The sequence below is a fragment of the Dermochelys coriacea genome, chromosome 3 (assembly GCF_009764565.3).
Source record: "Dermochelys coriacea isolate rDerCor1 chromosome 3, rDerCor1.pri.v4, whole genome shotgun sequence".
NCBI lineage: Eukaryota > Metazoa > Chordata > Testudines > Dermochelyidae > Dermochelys > Dermochelys coriacea.
The window spans coordinates 195,002,028-195,017,637 of NC_050070.1; the positions used below are offsets into that span (position 1 = coordinate 195,002,028).

General features: G+C 39.0%; 1 protein-coding gene across 6 annotated transcripts in view; it reads left to right on the forward strand.

The window, feature by feature from the left end:
- Positions 1-15,165, forward strand: part of SPRED2 (sprouty related EVH1 domain containing 2) — an 82,800-nt gene extending 67,635 nt beyond the window's left edge. For 3 of the 6 annotated variants that reach the window (XM_043512009.1, XM_038394621.2, XM_043512011.1), the window contains exons 5-6: positions 11,056-11,205; positions 11,849-15,165. In XM_043512009.1, the coding sequence (XP_043367944.1) occupies positions 11,056-11,205; positions 11,849-12,502 (804 nt within the window). In that variant the 3' untranslated portion in view covers positions 12,503-15,165. The remainder of the gene's footprint in view (positions 1-11,055; positions 11,206-11,848) is intronic. The other 3 variants (XM_038394622.2, XM_043512010.1, XM_043512013.1) reach the window with 2 other exon arrangements.
- The last annotated feature ends 445 nt before the right edge of the window (positions 15,166-15,610 follow it).

Here is a 15,610-nt window from a genome sequence, read left to right on the forward strand (position 1 = left end):
TTTAGGGAACAGGTGAAGTGAAAAGTATTCTCCAAACATCTCAAAGTGCTTGACAAAGCACTTACATACCAGTGCTTCAGTAACTTTATGTGGGCAGAATGGTCTCTGCAGTACCGTGTTGTTAAACAAACATAAACTACTAAAAAAATAAAGGGAAAGCAGCATTTTTCTTCTGCATAGTAAAGTTTCAAAGCTGTATTAAATCAGTGTTCAGTTGTAAACTTTTGAAAGAACCACCATAATGTTTTGTTCAGAGTTAAGAACAATCTCCATTCCCAAGGTGTTCGTAACTCTGAGATTCTACTGTATGTGTAAAGAGGCACAGATGCATTTGTTTTCAATGCTGAATTTTTAAGCAAATCTGTAAATAATATCTACAGTCTACACACACTTTCTAGTAATGGATTCTGCTAACATGCAGTTTTTCTATAATTCATAATAGTTGTTAGTTGTGCTAAACTACTTTTCCTTTACCTAAAAGAAGCAATTTCTGTTGCCTCTAGTTCCTTTCTCTAAAAACAGTTTTATAGTGCGTTTCCTGGCTCTCTATCTTCCCATATACATATGTAGTCAGGTTTGCAGTGGGACAGTGATATATCCTGTAGGAAATTGAAAAGTGGTCTCTTGCAGTGATGTAAGTTTCCTTACGGTTGTATCTTGCCAAAACATGTAAGCTTTGTAATAAGATGTGCCAGTTGGGCATCACTTTATATTGTTTTCCTTTTTTTTTTTTATTTAACTGCCAGTGTGCGAATTTGGGGGGGCAGTTTTTTAATGAGGAACGTCCTGCCAGCCCCATGAGCCTAGCGCTTCAGGTTAACTGACTATGGCAACACTATTTAATATGACGATTGTTTTAGTTTTGTGCATTATATTTAATTGCTTTATTATATATAATTGTAATTGGAAGCAATCAGGTATTCTTCAGAATACCAAGAACCACCACATGCATAATGCTCCTATATCTGAGATTTCTAACCTGATAAAATTAATAAAAGAAAAATGCATCCTCCTTCAGATCATAAAGTACGTAGTTTGGGCTGTGCTGCGAATGCTGCTGGAGATCAAAATGAATTGAACAGTCGCCATTTTCAAAGTTGTTGTCTCTCGCATAGGTGAATAAATTTGTGTTCTGAATGAATGTATTGTAGCAAAGTCACACTTCGATATATCACTTGAAAGTGTCTCGGTTTCTCTAGTTTGGAAAAATAATTTTGTAAGTGCAAATGTCTGTATTGAAATGACCCTACTTAATTCTGAGATCTAGCCTCAAAACACTTTTGTGTTAGTTTTAACACCTCTCTCCATGCAAACCAAGCAGTGGGAAAGGGTATTTCCAGCTTGTCTTAGTTTTGTTTTTCTTTTGCCACAGTTGTGGTTTTAACACTCTTGAACTCAACCACTGACAATTGAAAAGAGCATGCACTCACACAGTCGAGCTTCACACTTGATTTGTCACAAGGTGATCCTGAATGATGTTTGTTGAAAGTGGGACTTTGATTTTGAAAACTGCAGTAGCTAAAACTTTATGAAGATGTACAAACTCTGACGCCCGAAGCCTCCAGTTACACTGACAGGCAAGTTTCTGAGGTGGGTGGAAATGTGGTTGGAGAAGGGGGCAACTTAGCTGTCTCCAGTCACTTTCAGTTCACTTTGTGCTGCATAAGCACTACAAGCGAACTTGGCAGACTGGAGAATCCGACTTTGTAACTCTATCCAATCTGTCTCTGCTATTTAAAATTACCCAGGTGACCTGTGCACTATATAGACAGACAGTATAGTTAAGGGTGGCAGTCCAAATCTCTCTGACCTTGTTGGTTTGATTAAATAATTGTAGGTCTGATTTTAAGCACGGGGTTTTTGGAATGGAGAAGAGGAGGTTGTGTAGAAGCTTTCTATTTTTATAGTAGGTGTGAGAGAATGAGGCGGACATCATGTATCTGCTTAGAAGATTACATCATGTCTAACAGCACGCTGAGTTTGTTTAGATTTAGCCTTTGGCTTTGTCTAAAATAAGATTTTTTTTTTTAAAAGGTGTATTTTAAAAATGTGTTAGCTAACACATTTTAACACTGTTGTAAGCAGGACAAGTTTTGTTTTAGCATGTGCTATTGGTCAAGGTGAACCCTAGGCACCCCTTGGGGTTCACCTCAACCAACTGACACACATACAACGTGTCCTGGATACTCTAGTGCAGTGGTGCTCAAACTTTTCCTGCCACACCCCCCGTTACCAATAATGGAATCTGTCCACGCTCCCCCTCTGTTACAGCACAGTTGGCTCAGCAGAGGAGGTTGGGCTGATGGCGGAGCTGGAGGCAGAACTGGGGATAAGGGAGGAGCTGGGCTGTGGGGGAATGAGGGCAGAGCTGGGCTGGGGGCAAAGCAGGGGGCAGAGTGGAGCTGTGGCTGGGACCGGAGCTGGACTGGGCTAGGGGCAGAGTAGGGGGCGGGGCAAAGTGAGGCTGGGTGGCCCTCCCTCTTTGCCTTCAGTAGGGGCTGGCCCAGGCTCCGCCGTGCACCCCCACCCAAAAGTCCCTCTCCGTCCCCCTAGGGGATGCACCCCACAGTTTGGGGACCACTGCTCTAGTGAATTAAAACATGTTGGCCAACACATTTCTGAAATACATCTTTTTATCCTAGTTTAGACAAGCCCTTTGTGTGTTGTTGCTAAAATGTATGTGGATCACAGCTGGTTAAAGTAATAAATCCCATTGTTTTGTTTTGTTTGGGTGGGAAGGTATGGGGGAGGATGTGGGGGAGGAGAGAACTTTATTTGTAAAATAATTTGTATATAGTTAAATCACTAGACTAGGTTACCTAAGGAGGCTGTGAAAACTCCCATCACTGGAGATTTTTAAGAACAGGTTAGACCAACATCAGTCAGGGATGGACTAGATGTCCTCTTGGTGTCCCTTCAGGAAATTCTGTATACTTGTGTGGACCGTGGCTCAGCAATTGGTCAGAAATTATAGTCTTTTGCCCTCCTTAAATCCTGCTGAAGTTACCCAGAAGAGTCTATATGATCAGTATGCATTCTGAAATAAATATATTAGGTGAGTGAGAGTAGAGTAATAGTAACATAGCCAGTCTGGTTTCAGAGTAGCAGCCGTGTTAGTCTGTATCCGCAAAAAGAAAAGGAGTACTTGTGGCACCTTAGAGACTAACAAATTTATTTGAGCATAAGCTTTTGTGAGCTACAGCTCACTTCATCGGATGCATTCAGTGGAAGTAACAGGAATGATAATAGCTCTACATGTAAGATAGGGTTTATCTGATTCTACCCTCCAGTCAGGATTCTTTTTAATCTATGAAAAAAGAAAAGGAGTACTTGTGGCACCTTAGAGACTAACAAATTTATTTGAGCATAAGCTTTCGTGAGCTACAGCTCACGATGAAGTGAGCTGTAGCTCATGAAAGCTTATGCTCAAATAAATTTGTTAGTCTCTAAGGTGCCACAAGTCCTCCTCTTCTTTTTGCAAATACAGACTAACACGGCTGCTACTCTGAAACCTTTTTAATCTATGGACACAGCTCTTTACACTAATATCTAAACTGTAAAATACACACGTGTTTTGTTGTCTTTTGGCTCTTAAGATACTAGAAAATTTCACAAGTAGTAAAGGCTGAACATTTCTGTTATGTATTACATATAACTAAGGAAGAAGTCCATAATCAATAAGAAGATAGATTCGTAAATGGTGAGCCATTCTTCTGATATGTTAAAACAGACGTCATTAGTTTCCTTGGCTCTGGGGCACGTATTTAGAATTAAGAGAGCTAACAATCCGCGCAGAGGAGCAGCCAGAAATTTCTGTTTCTTGCTCATCATTCAGTTCTGCCTTCTGCTCTTGAAGGTGACACACTGAGCTGGCCAAACTTAGCATGTAAACATGGTCTGAAAGAGAGGCAGCCTTGGCAGCCTGACAAGGAGATGATTGACAACTTCCTGTTACCACAGTAAAAAGGATTAGGGAATTGCCTTTCAGTGTATAACACAACAATGTTAGTGAAGCCTGAGGAGAATGCTGGAGGGAAGTGGAATCTGGAATTAGTGGATGAAGCTGTGCCTGGCCACGGCATCCTGGCCTCTGTAATTTAAAGTGGGGGGAGGGGAATTTGCCTCCTGGTGCTAGCTTGGACCATCTGTCTTAGTGATGACAGGAAGAGGGTTGATTCAGAACCACAGGGCAAATGACGGTCTAACCACCACTCTTCAGGAGAGAGGCTATAATTTCCACATGCTCTTTTAAACATAGACAAATCTGGTTTGATTCCCATTGTCTCTAGTAACTTGAAGAAAACAAGCAGAGGCTTCAGTCTACGTGGAAATGCACACATGAGAGTTGTTAAATCAACTATAATTTGGTTTTATTCTCTTAAATGTTGCAGAAAGTTCTCAAAGGAGAAGGAAAATCTCTTTGCGACATTTTAATAAAACTAAACAATGAATGTGTTTTGATGAGTCAGCAACCAAACAAAAAAAATGTAAAACCTAGAGCAATTTCTTTTAGTGGCAAACACTTCCATTCAATCCTCTTCTTCTTTTAGTGTGGTTCGCTAATGTAATATTTCATGGTAATCAACTTTTTCTATAGACACGTATTGCTAATAGATGGAGAGGAAGAATACGTGTCATCGGCTATCTGAGTGTGGGGGACTGAAAATTTAACTCTGCATAGTGTAGAAATCCATTGTAAACGATGCATCTAATAACCCTCCTCCCTCATCTACCTGCTTCATGAGATTTGTCAAGGGCCTGATTTCCCTGCATCTTGTAAATGTTTTATGAAAATCAAATCAGAAGTGATTATAAGTAGGCAGTTACTTCATCCTCCTCTGCTTATTTCTGCAAAAAGATAAGTTAGTAATAAATAAATACTACTGCCTTTTTAAACAAAGCTTGACATATTTGCAAGGCACGCAATGAGAGTATTTAAAAAGTTTGCATCAGCTGTTGAGTTCTATTTTGGTGATGGATTCCAGCTAAAATAATGTGGATAGTTATAATTAAATAAATGACCCCCTTATTGACTTAAAGTATCAGTTCAGTCTGCTGAACTCTGTGCAGCTGAATGCATGTTTTTTTTAAAAAAAGTTTTATAAAGAGCAAATCCTTTAACGTGGGGGTGGATGCACAATTTTTTAGCTCAGCTAACTTTGTTTTGTTAAGGTTTTTTAATTCCAGTTTTTCTTGGAATGACAGTTGCCATCAAATAGCCAGTTTTGTAGAATTATCTCATGTTCTATGCTCCTACCAGCAGATGGACACAGAACAGAGTTACTCATTCTCTGTGCGAGTGTACACACCCACTAGTGCTCTTTTCCCCATTAATTCCTCTTGCCTTGGTAGTGTTTATACAGATTTCTGAAAGATAAGCCTGTAAGTAACATTGGGTGTTTAGTCACCTGAATAGGCCTGACCTACCATCAGCTCTAAAAGGGGTGTCTTTGCTAATCTTGAAGCAGATCTCTGTAAATGAGACCGTGCAGACTCGGCACTTGATTCTATAGACTGTCATAAGCTGTCACCAGAATGCTCTTTTGAGTCCTGAAAAAATTAATTACTGAAAGTACTTGCTTGTGCACTTACTAATATACTAACGATGCAGTGTGGCAACACTACAAAGCTTGTTACCATGCAGTAAGTACCCTCTCCTCACAAGGGGAGGCTCTCCATCTTTGCACAGAGGATTAAGTTAAACAACCACCAAAGATTTTGAAGAGGAAAAGGGTGTGATTTTTAAGATACATGACTATGTCCATGTTCCCAGTGAAATGATCTAGTTAATCTCACTAAAAAGAAATCTATTAAGGCAGAGGCAAGGCACAAAGAGAAGGAAACTGGAGATGCCCAAATAACGAAAGAATCTCCGGAGTCTCATAAACAGAACTTGTAGGCTGAAAGAACATTCTTTTCTGTCTAGGTTGTCGTACCGCACTCATCACTGTAACATGGGATAGCTTTAGCCATTGCTGTCAGCATAACATCCCATATAACTGAATAACATCCCATATAACTTTTTTCACTACTCCTTTTATATCAACTTCTTGAAAGTTAAAAAGTGAGACCTTTCCTTGCCAAATGTATCCAGGATATGAGAACGTACAACAAACAAGATGATTATAGATTGGTGGTTTTAATCCACAAATTTCTTACTTTAAAATTTGTTGATATTAAAACTTTTCTGTTTTGAAAACTCTATTCTGTCCTCTTCTTTTAAGAGACATGTCTGACACCTTGTATCACTGACAATTAGTCAAGAGTATTTAAAGAACACAGAAAAACTCAGAGCTTTTACTCTATGCACATTGCTCATGCGCCTGATTCTCATATATACTAAGTCCCCTTCTACCACGCTGGTAGTGTGAGGGAGTCTTAATCAAGCCTTGTACAACATAAGAGAGAACTTAATAATGCCAGAAGCAGACTAAGATGCAGTTTAATAAGAAGATTTTGTGCACAGAATCCATGTAAACGTTGCATTAAGTTATGCTGATTTAACACAGCACAGTCATGGGAGTAATTTTGCCACTATATGTTACCACTCCAACAAACAAAAAAGTAACATTAAAACTAACTTGCAAAACTTGTATTTTGCTATTTGTATAAATAGTGACTAGGAAACTGTCCAGTCATTTAAGAAACTGTAGTCCTTTTCCTGTTTCAGAAAATCCTAACCCATGCTTACTGTAACCACAGTTATCTGTGTACACTCAAATCTTCTCTGAACTCCATGGAAAGACAATCTCACATTTGCTTCAGGCTTCTGTATATTACCACAGTTGTGTAGTGATATTTTTTAAATGTACAACCTTTTTCTTAAATCTGTCCTTACACAGCATCTCTTTCAGGGTTATACAATAACCATTTACCTTACAAGTTCTTGGCAAAAATGTGTTCTTTGACTAGTTTTGGTTTTTTGTCACTTAAATTTGCCTGTGTTCACAAGAAATCATTTTATAATTTTAATTTTTTTTTAATTTTTTAATTGATATGCACATATCAATCTCCCCTCTGTATTTTCCACCAAATGCATCCGATGAAGTGAGCTGTAGCTCACGAAAGCTTATGCTCTAATAAATTTGTTAGTCTCTAAGCTGCCACAAGTACTCCTTTTCTTTTAACAAATACAATGTTAGATGTGACTTGAAAATCTGATTCTGCAAAATATTTCTTGGTTGGTGGGGGTTATGTCTGTAAGATCTCATTGATGAGGGAGGAACTGGTGTGTTATGACACAAGAAGAAAATATTTTCTTCTCCCCTCACTTCTACCAAAATCAAAAGTGCAAAGGCACTTGTCTTTTCCTGAGAGCTTCATCCCAAATTGGGGACTTGCTCTTATAAGATTTAACTGAAGGAATCTTGGGAGAATGACATCTCATGAATTCATTGGAAAGATGGTTGCACCCCGATTGTGCTATTGAAATTGTGCACAAACTACACACATTAAAATAGTGTAAACCAGAGGGATTGTCTGCAGAGAAACTGCAGACACAAACTTAACCCAATACTTGTCTGATCATTTATTTTATGTGCCCAGGTATTGTGGTTTTTCTTCCATGGTGTTGCCATTTCAATTTTTTTTTCCCCCAATGATCCAACTGGATAAAGAGAGTCATAGAAGAAATAGTAGCTTGTGCTACTCTCCTTAAATTAGTACATCTGACTATAGTAAATACACAAAGGGGTAGATTCCACATAGGAGATCCTCACAGATGTGTAGGTAGTTGGAGGAAGCTGTCAATCAAGAGAACTTGGCATCTCCTGACCTGTTAGGTCTTTGTCTCTCCTCACCAGCCCTACTGTAAACAGCCTCTCCCTTGGAGAGCAGGATACGTTGTCCTAATGATTGATCACTATTGCTCCTGTTTGGGAATGAAGACCAGTTGGCTCTGCAGCTCTCCACAGGCCTCAAAATTACTCTCTCTAGAGGATGTTAGCTGAGCAGTCATCCTTCTTCACCCTGCTTTGCACCCATTTTTTTGTGTGTTATCCTGCAGTGACGGTCTTTTCTGACACTTTAAGACACTTGCATCAGTACAAGTTCAAACACATGCAAAACTATAACTCCCTTGACCGACCACACACACACACTCTGAAGCCTCAAAGAGTGGCTCCTCTCCAAAACACCACTGCTGCTGGTGGGAGGAGAAGTCCCCCCATCCCTGTGGATACTTGGAGGTTGGTGGGAAGAGGAATAACTTGCTTAAGAAAAGGAATGATTAGTTTTGCTCATCCTTCCCCACGTGAAAAGGGAAGTTGGGGAAAGATGTTGGACTGTCTCCATGCATCTTCCTGCTGTCTGAGAATTGTGGTGGCTGGTGGGGCTCTGGGACACTTCAGCGACAAGCGTGAGATGGGCAGAGAGAAGGGGATGTGAGAGAGTGGTTCTGTCTCCACCCACATTCCAAACCAAACATAGTTGATTCAGCAGATGGGATTGCATAGCACAGGGAAGTGAGCAAAGCAATGTGAAGCAACACAGAGAATTGGTCAGCTAGTGATGTTTTATGCTTTAAAAAAATAAAAAGGCTTATTGTATCATTCAAGAATCATTCTTGACAGTACACTTTTTAGTGCCCTATTCAGTCCACTTTTAAAAATCCCAAGTGATAAGGCTTTCATTACATCCCTTGAGCAACTGACTTCTGACACTGCCTCGTATTGCATTGCTTCATATTTTCAGCATGAATCTTTCATATTTCTTTATATAGTCATCCTGTATATTGCATAACAAATGGTGAAACTATTCTGAAAAGCCAGCAGAGGCAAGGTGACCAGTCCAGTTTTGTCACTGTTGAGAAGTAGTCTTTTCACATCTTGTGATCGGTGCTTATCTCAGGATATTACTCAAACACCTGATTAGCCATTCTTGAGCAACAAACACATTTAGTGAGAAATGGACTGTAGTAAATGATTAACACACTGTTCTTCACTAATGACACATATTGACTAGGCTTTTAAAATTGTAAATGATGGAGTCATTTTAAAAAAGGAACGTCTCCAATTCCGAGAAGGAAATGTAAGTTAAGCATTTTTTTTTAAGTAAACCTACTGCAGTGTTATAACAGAGATCTTTTCACACTCAAACTGGATAATTTGTATTTTCTTTCCCAGCAACCGTATCTGACACATTATACGCACACTCCTTTTATAAATGTGTGTAACTCACATTTTCACTTACCCCTGTATTTAATAATTGTGCTGGGTGACTTCAGCGTCCATGTGGATAACAAGCCTGAAATAGCCTGGGATTTCTTGGTCACCAATGATTGTGATGGGATTGTGTCATGGGGTTAGCAGTTCAACTTCTTCAGCAGTCCTAGTGTTTGAGAGGAGTGGAGGTAGGGGAGTACTGGTATGTATACTCATGTTGTGGACAGAGTGTTGCCTCCTTCAATTTCAGGTTTGACGGTCTACCTTCATGAACTAATGGAACTGAACTTGTTTTAGATGGCTCTGAGGAAGAATATTGTTCCTCCTACAGACCTCTCTAGCGATGGTTTGGAATGGTGTAGCGCGCTTTTCTGCCACTTTCTGTGAAATGGCCCCAGAGGCACACATTTCTCTAAACGCATCCCCAAGAAGCGTACTGGTGACATGCAGTGACTGAAGTGAGAGGGAAGACTGCTAGCGCACAGACAACAGAAATCCCAGTTCATACATCAGTTGCAGCATAAAATGCTTTTTAAAATCATATGCCATGGCATCATGGGAGGCAAAAAAAATGGTGATGGGCTGTATACTAATTAACAACTTCATACTCTTGTTGGCCGTGGATTGTTATCCTGCAGGGATTTTTCTCTGACACTTCAAGACACCTGCATCAATACAACTCCAGGCTTATGCAACAGTACAGCATTTCTCATTGGTATCTAGGCAATGTTTGTGACTTCTCTTGCCATCCGTTCCTTCCACACTCCCGATGCTTCTTGGCAGGGGTGCCAACAGGTGCAATGAGGTGTACTGGCACTTCTGCCAGTTTCAGTGCTGATACAATGAAGGATTTCATGCAAGTGGAAGAGAACTTGTTAAATAAATCACTCTGGATTATATATGGTACAGGTGAAAAGTTGGACCCCAGTTTCTGAAACAGGTTCAATGGATGGTCTGAATCGATGTGGTGGGCATATTGTTTGCATATCAGATTCAGAATTCTCAATCAAATTGCACATGAAGTTATTTGTTATATCCTCAAATCTATGATCAAATAGAAATGCTGGTTAAGACCCCTCGGAATTTCTCTTGCGGGAAACATAACCTTAATATGAAGCTGCAGGTCTTGTGATATATCTTGATGGCAATACATGATGTATCACCCATTTGTTGAGATACTCATTGAAACGCAGTGATGCAGTAGTATCAGACCCAAAAAACTTCAAGATTCTAGGCAAGATCTGGGCTAGAAGAACACTGGACGTATCTTTTGAAAATTAAAGAATATCCACTGAATTTTGAGATTGGTGAGAACTTTAAAAAAACAGCTTAAAAAGTTGATCATTTTATGTAAGTAGTTTGTTACCCATTAGAGTTAGGCAAATGCTTAAAGAACTGCAAAGAAGGTTCCAGTTGACTTTTTTTAAACCTGCAAAAGACCATTACTAAATCTTCTGCAGCCTGACTATCTAGTCTGTGTGCATAAATCAATTAGTCACCCCTAACATTGTCTGAATACATCCTATTTAAATTCCTTTAAATGATGCAATCAGCTAATTTTTGCCATCCAGAAGGAGTTATAGCATGAACATCCTGCTTTCTAATGTACATTACAACAAATAACATACCAGGCAAATAGAAATTGTGTTCTCTCACCAAGCACTCCTAGGCTATGGCATATTGTATTTTCTGTCTGTGGTAGCAACTTCTATGACCTACATATAGATCCGTCTGCTTTTTTCTAGAATTTAGGGGCAGATTACATGTATAATGGTGTCTGCTTTTGTGTGTTGTCAATATTGCAGATATCTGAGTTGCTCCATGTATCTCAAAACTATATGCAATAATATATGGCTGTATGAATTAAGTATCTTTTCCTTCTCTTTTAAAATAGAATGCTACAGACAGCTCTTCTAATTCTTCTCAAAAAAGGGAACAGCCTCTGCGGATACTAGCCTCTCCCACACCCTGCGAACATCGCAGAATTTGCACTCATGGTCACATTCATGACCAGTATAGCTCTGACCACTACCAACTAGAACAAGTGAGCTTCTTATTAATTGCTGCTTACTTAAAGGGATACTGTGAGAAAGTTCAAGTATCAAGTTCTTAAATAGTCTGATATTAAGAGACTTACGAATTTTGTTTTTAAAAGTTTTCAGTGAAGAGGTGGTTGGGTTTTTAAAAAAAATTGGAATTTGAACATTCACCTGTGCTGTCTGCAACAGACAACTGCAGCATTGAGCTGGCATGTGGATTCTTAACCTGGGGCTCTGTCCCTGTGGTGATTACAAATATGTGCGGGGGGGCGGGGGGCATAGTGAGCAGCATGCCTTTCCTTATGTCTAGATGGGATGCAGGTTCTGAAGCTATTTTCTGTTGCAACGTAGGGTCACAGCGTGTAAAAGGTTGTTACCACCATGCTAGTGCAGAAAGTAAGGCACAGTATAAAGTGAAAGTGGTTTGTCTATTTTGTTAATCACAGTTAGTAGCATACAAAAAAAATTAAGTTAATTTTATCATTTTAATAATGTGTGAGATCGATTAATTTTAAAAAAAAACTAAGAAAACACTGATTAAAATTTATTTCCCAAATGCACTACTGATGCTTAGTAGCACTTGATCAAAAATATCAAAAGTCTCTGCCAATTCTTGATAGAAAAATTAACTGTTTGCCTTTTCTCCAGCAGTCAATACAAAGGTCCTATCGACACGTCAGCTTTCCTGATGATGATGAGGAGATAGTGCGCATTAACCCTCGGGAAAAGATTTGGATGACAGGTTATGAGGACTACCGCCATGCCCCGTCGCGAGGGAAGTACATCGACGCTGATGATGTGGACTCATACGTACGTTTTGCCAAAAGTGATGCCTCAAAACACGATTACAATTATCCTTACGTAGACAGCTCAGACTTTGACCCGGGTGAAGATATAAAGAGTGCTGCGATAAAGACTCAGCCTGTCAAGTTCAAACCAAGACGGAAGGAAGATGGAGAGAGATCGCGGTGCGTGTATTGCAGGGACATATTCAATCATGAGGAAAACAGGCGGGGTCAGTGTCAGGACGCACCAGACCGTGTCAGAAGTTGCATCCGTCGAGTCAGCTGTATGTGGTGTGCGGACAGTATGCTGTATCACTGTATGTCTGATCCAGAAGGAGACTATACAGACCCTTGTTCTTGTGACACCAGTGATGAAAAGTTTTGCCTCCGGTGGATGGCCCTTATCGCCTTGTCTTTCTTTGCCCCATGTATGTGCTGTTACTTGCCCCTTCGGGCTTGTTACCACTGTGGGGTTATGTGCAGGTGCTGTGGTGGGAAACACAAAGCAGCTGGATGATGACACACAAGTTTAAATTGTGTTGTGCTTTCCCTGTAGTTAAGGAGCACGTTGGTTTGGAGCATTCAAATCCTTTATATTTTGATGCAGCCTGTGTGCCCAACAGAGTCCAGAAACCACTTGGATCATTTATGTTTGGTTTTTCATGGGCCACTCTGCACTGATTTGCTCTTCAAGTGTTCTAACAAACTAACCTACAGCATAGACTTTTGTATTATTAATCTGTAATCGAACAGAATGTTGTGTACATGTTTATATTTTTTCAGTTAAAAGGACTCTGAGATATGAACTGTGGATGATGGTGGATTTTAGAACATCTCTAATATGGATCTGTCTTGCCGTAGCTTGCCTTGAGCAGTATCATCTACACCTAGCAAGCATTGGCACTTTGAGAAATGTAGTGTAATGGAATGAAATCCCACCCAGAAAGTATTTTAACCTGCAATCAGTTATTGTATGTATAGAAGGTGTTCTAGTAACAAACTTGTACCACAACACAGTATTGCTGTCACTGTTTGTTTTTTAAAGCCAAAATATTCATGTAAACTGCAGTTTCTCATTAGAATCCATAATTATTTCTTTTGGCAAACATCTTAAATTATTTCTCTGATGTTAAATTTCAAATATTAAGTGAATGTAGGAAATGAGCCTTAATTTCAGTTAACTTTTGAGAATCCGAAAGTCCTCCAAACTCCATTCATTTCAAATCAATACTTGAAAGGGAAATTTAAATTTAGGCTTTTTTCTTAAATAATTTTGCAAATAAAACTTTAGTTTTGGAATTCTACATAATGGGAAGGAGCTTTTCATTACCCTGCTATGTCTTTATTTGAGAATAAAACACTAATATTTCAGTTGAATAAAAATTCTTCTTGTTGTTATGCAAAGAATTAACAAGATAGCCAGTGCAACCACAAAAGTAGTAGCATAATCCATTGTCATTTTGAGAAACATTGAACAAGTGGTGGATTATGCAGAAAAAATATATTTTTAAATTAAATTTTGTTCTATAGAATAAATACATGTGCATGAGAATTTTACATTCACAATGAAATCCACATGTTAGAGTAACTCAGAATATGTATTTAAAATAAAAAGCCTACATATAACTACTGCTCCCGTTTCCTGACTAAGGACCTGACCCTGTAAATGTTTATGCATGTGCTACTTTTATACATGTGAGTAGTCCCGTTGACTTTAGAAGCACTTACTCATATGTGTAAAGTTCATCATATGAGTAAGTGTTTGTGCGATTAGGGCCTAAGTATCTCCTACACCCTTCTCCTCCCAGCTCACCACCCAGATACTGAAAGTGGATCCAGAGGGTTGTGTTATGCATACAGCAAGATGAGAATACTTTAAAAAAAAAAATGTTACTGTCATGTCTTGTGTACAAGGCTTGTAATTAACTGGGAAAAGAGTATTTTTCTAATATATTACAAGGAATAGCCAAATAATTTTTATTAAAAAAAAAAATAAAAAAGATTTAGATCAGTTAGCTATAACTAGCATAGTACAATCTGAATATTTTGAGGCAGCTAGGGATTGGCTTGTCAAAGCTGGCACTGCTGTTCCTGCCATAATTTTTTTCTGCAGTAAATTGCCAGTGGATGCATGCCCCTTCCCTCCCTCTTATTGCACATTGACATCAGTCTTAAAGGAAAGGAACTTTTTATTTTTGCCAAATAGATTTAAGAAATGCTTGCCATTCTTTCAAGTTGGAATGTTTCTCTGAGAGTTAATCACAGCTTTTTGTAAACCATCCGTTAATTATGCAACGTGCTTATAGACTGTAGAGTTTGGTAAACTTAATTTGCAGCAGTTGCTGGGTTTAGGTTCAAAAAAATGGAATGATAGTAGAAAGGGATGGATTTTTGCTCTTGGTGTAATGTGTCTGGGTTCACCGAATGGAATATAAATATTTCGTGCCTGATCGCAAATGACAAATCTCTCAATGATGTCTAGTAAACATCAAGCCAGCCTCATATAAACAAACATCTGTAAGGTCTTGCCTCTACAAAGCACAACACTACGAAGAGATCTTACAGTTTTTTGTCAAGTCTCTGTTAAGTGCCCCTATTTATTTAACTAAATCAGACATACTCCAAGCCTTTATGTATGTCTTCTTTTTAAAAATCCCTCTTCCTTAGCCCTCTTGGTTTTTGTAATACTTGTAGATCTTGTTACACATTTTCTTTGGATTGTGAAGGCAATGGTGTAAGGGCACAAGGGTAGAAAATGGAGGCGTTCTTTGTAAATATTTCTCATTGGTCTCCACACTGCAGCTGAACAGTGTGTAGTGTTTTCCCAGTCAGCTTTGCAATACTGACATCAATCACTTGAGAGACATTCTTCAGATTTTATTTTTGTATCTGTGGTAACAAAACATTAACCAAATTTTTTTTCGGTTGTGAAGAGGTTTTTTTCAAGCTATTGCTCACATTAACAAATGAAAGTGCCTGAAGCCTACATCCATAATGTATCTGTATACTAAAAGTTAAAACCCTGTTGTATTGATTTTTTATAAGCCTTTTTACCTCTGTGTAAAAAATATATATATACACAAGTGTATGATGTACATTTTAGTTAACTTCTTTTTTTATTGTTTCTAATATGTATGATCAGCCTATAGTCCATGTAAATATAAATACATCGTATCAAAATGCTGCTGCTTACATTATTTGCAAATCTGGAAATGAGACCGGGACCCAGCATTGTTACAAATATGGGTGACACAAAAGAGACAACTGATCATGGGAGGGGAGGGGATAAAGGAAGACTTTTTTTAAGCCAGGCAAACACAATGTCAATTCCTCCAGTTAGCGTGGGATTTTTGATTGCATTCAACACTGGCCTAAATCTGCATCCAGTGAGGTCAATGGGGATTTTTTCTTCTTGGGCACCTGATGCTCTATTATAACTGAGTTCCTCATTTTCCAAGGATGGAGTTTCCTCTCCCTCTAGTCTAGAGTGACAATGTACTGCCAGCGGGTGGAGCTGTTCAGAGTAGGACTCTCCTCTTTGTGTCTCCAGGCTTCCCATTGTGTTTGGTTTTGATTTTTCTGTAGCAAGCCCAATTAAGATCACAGGAACTCTGGGTCTCCGCCA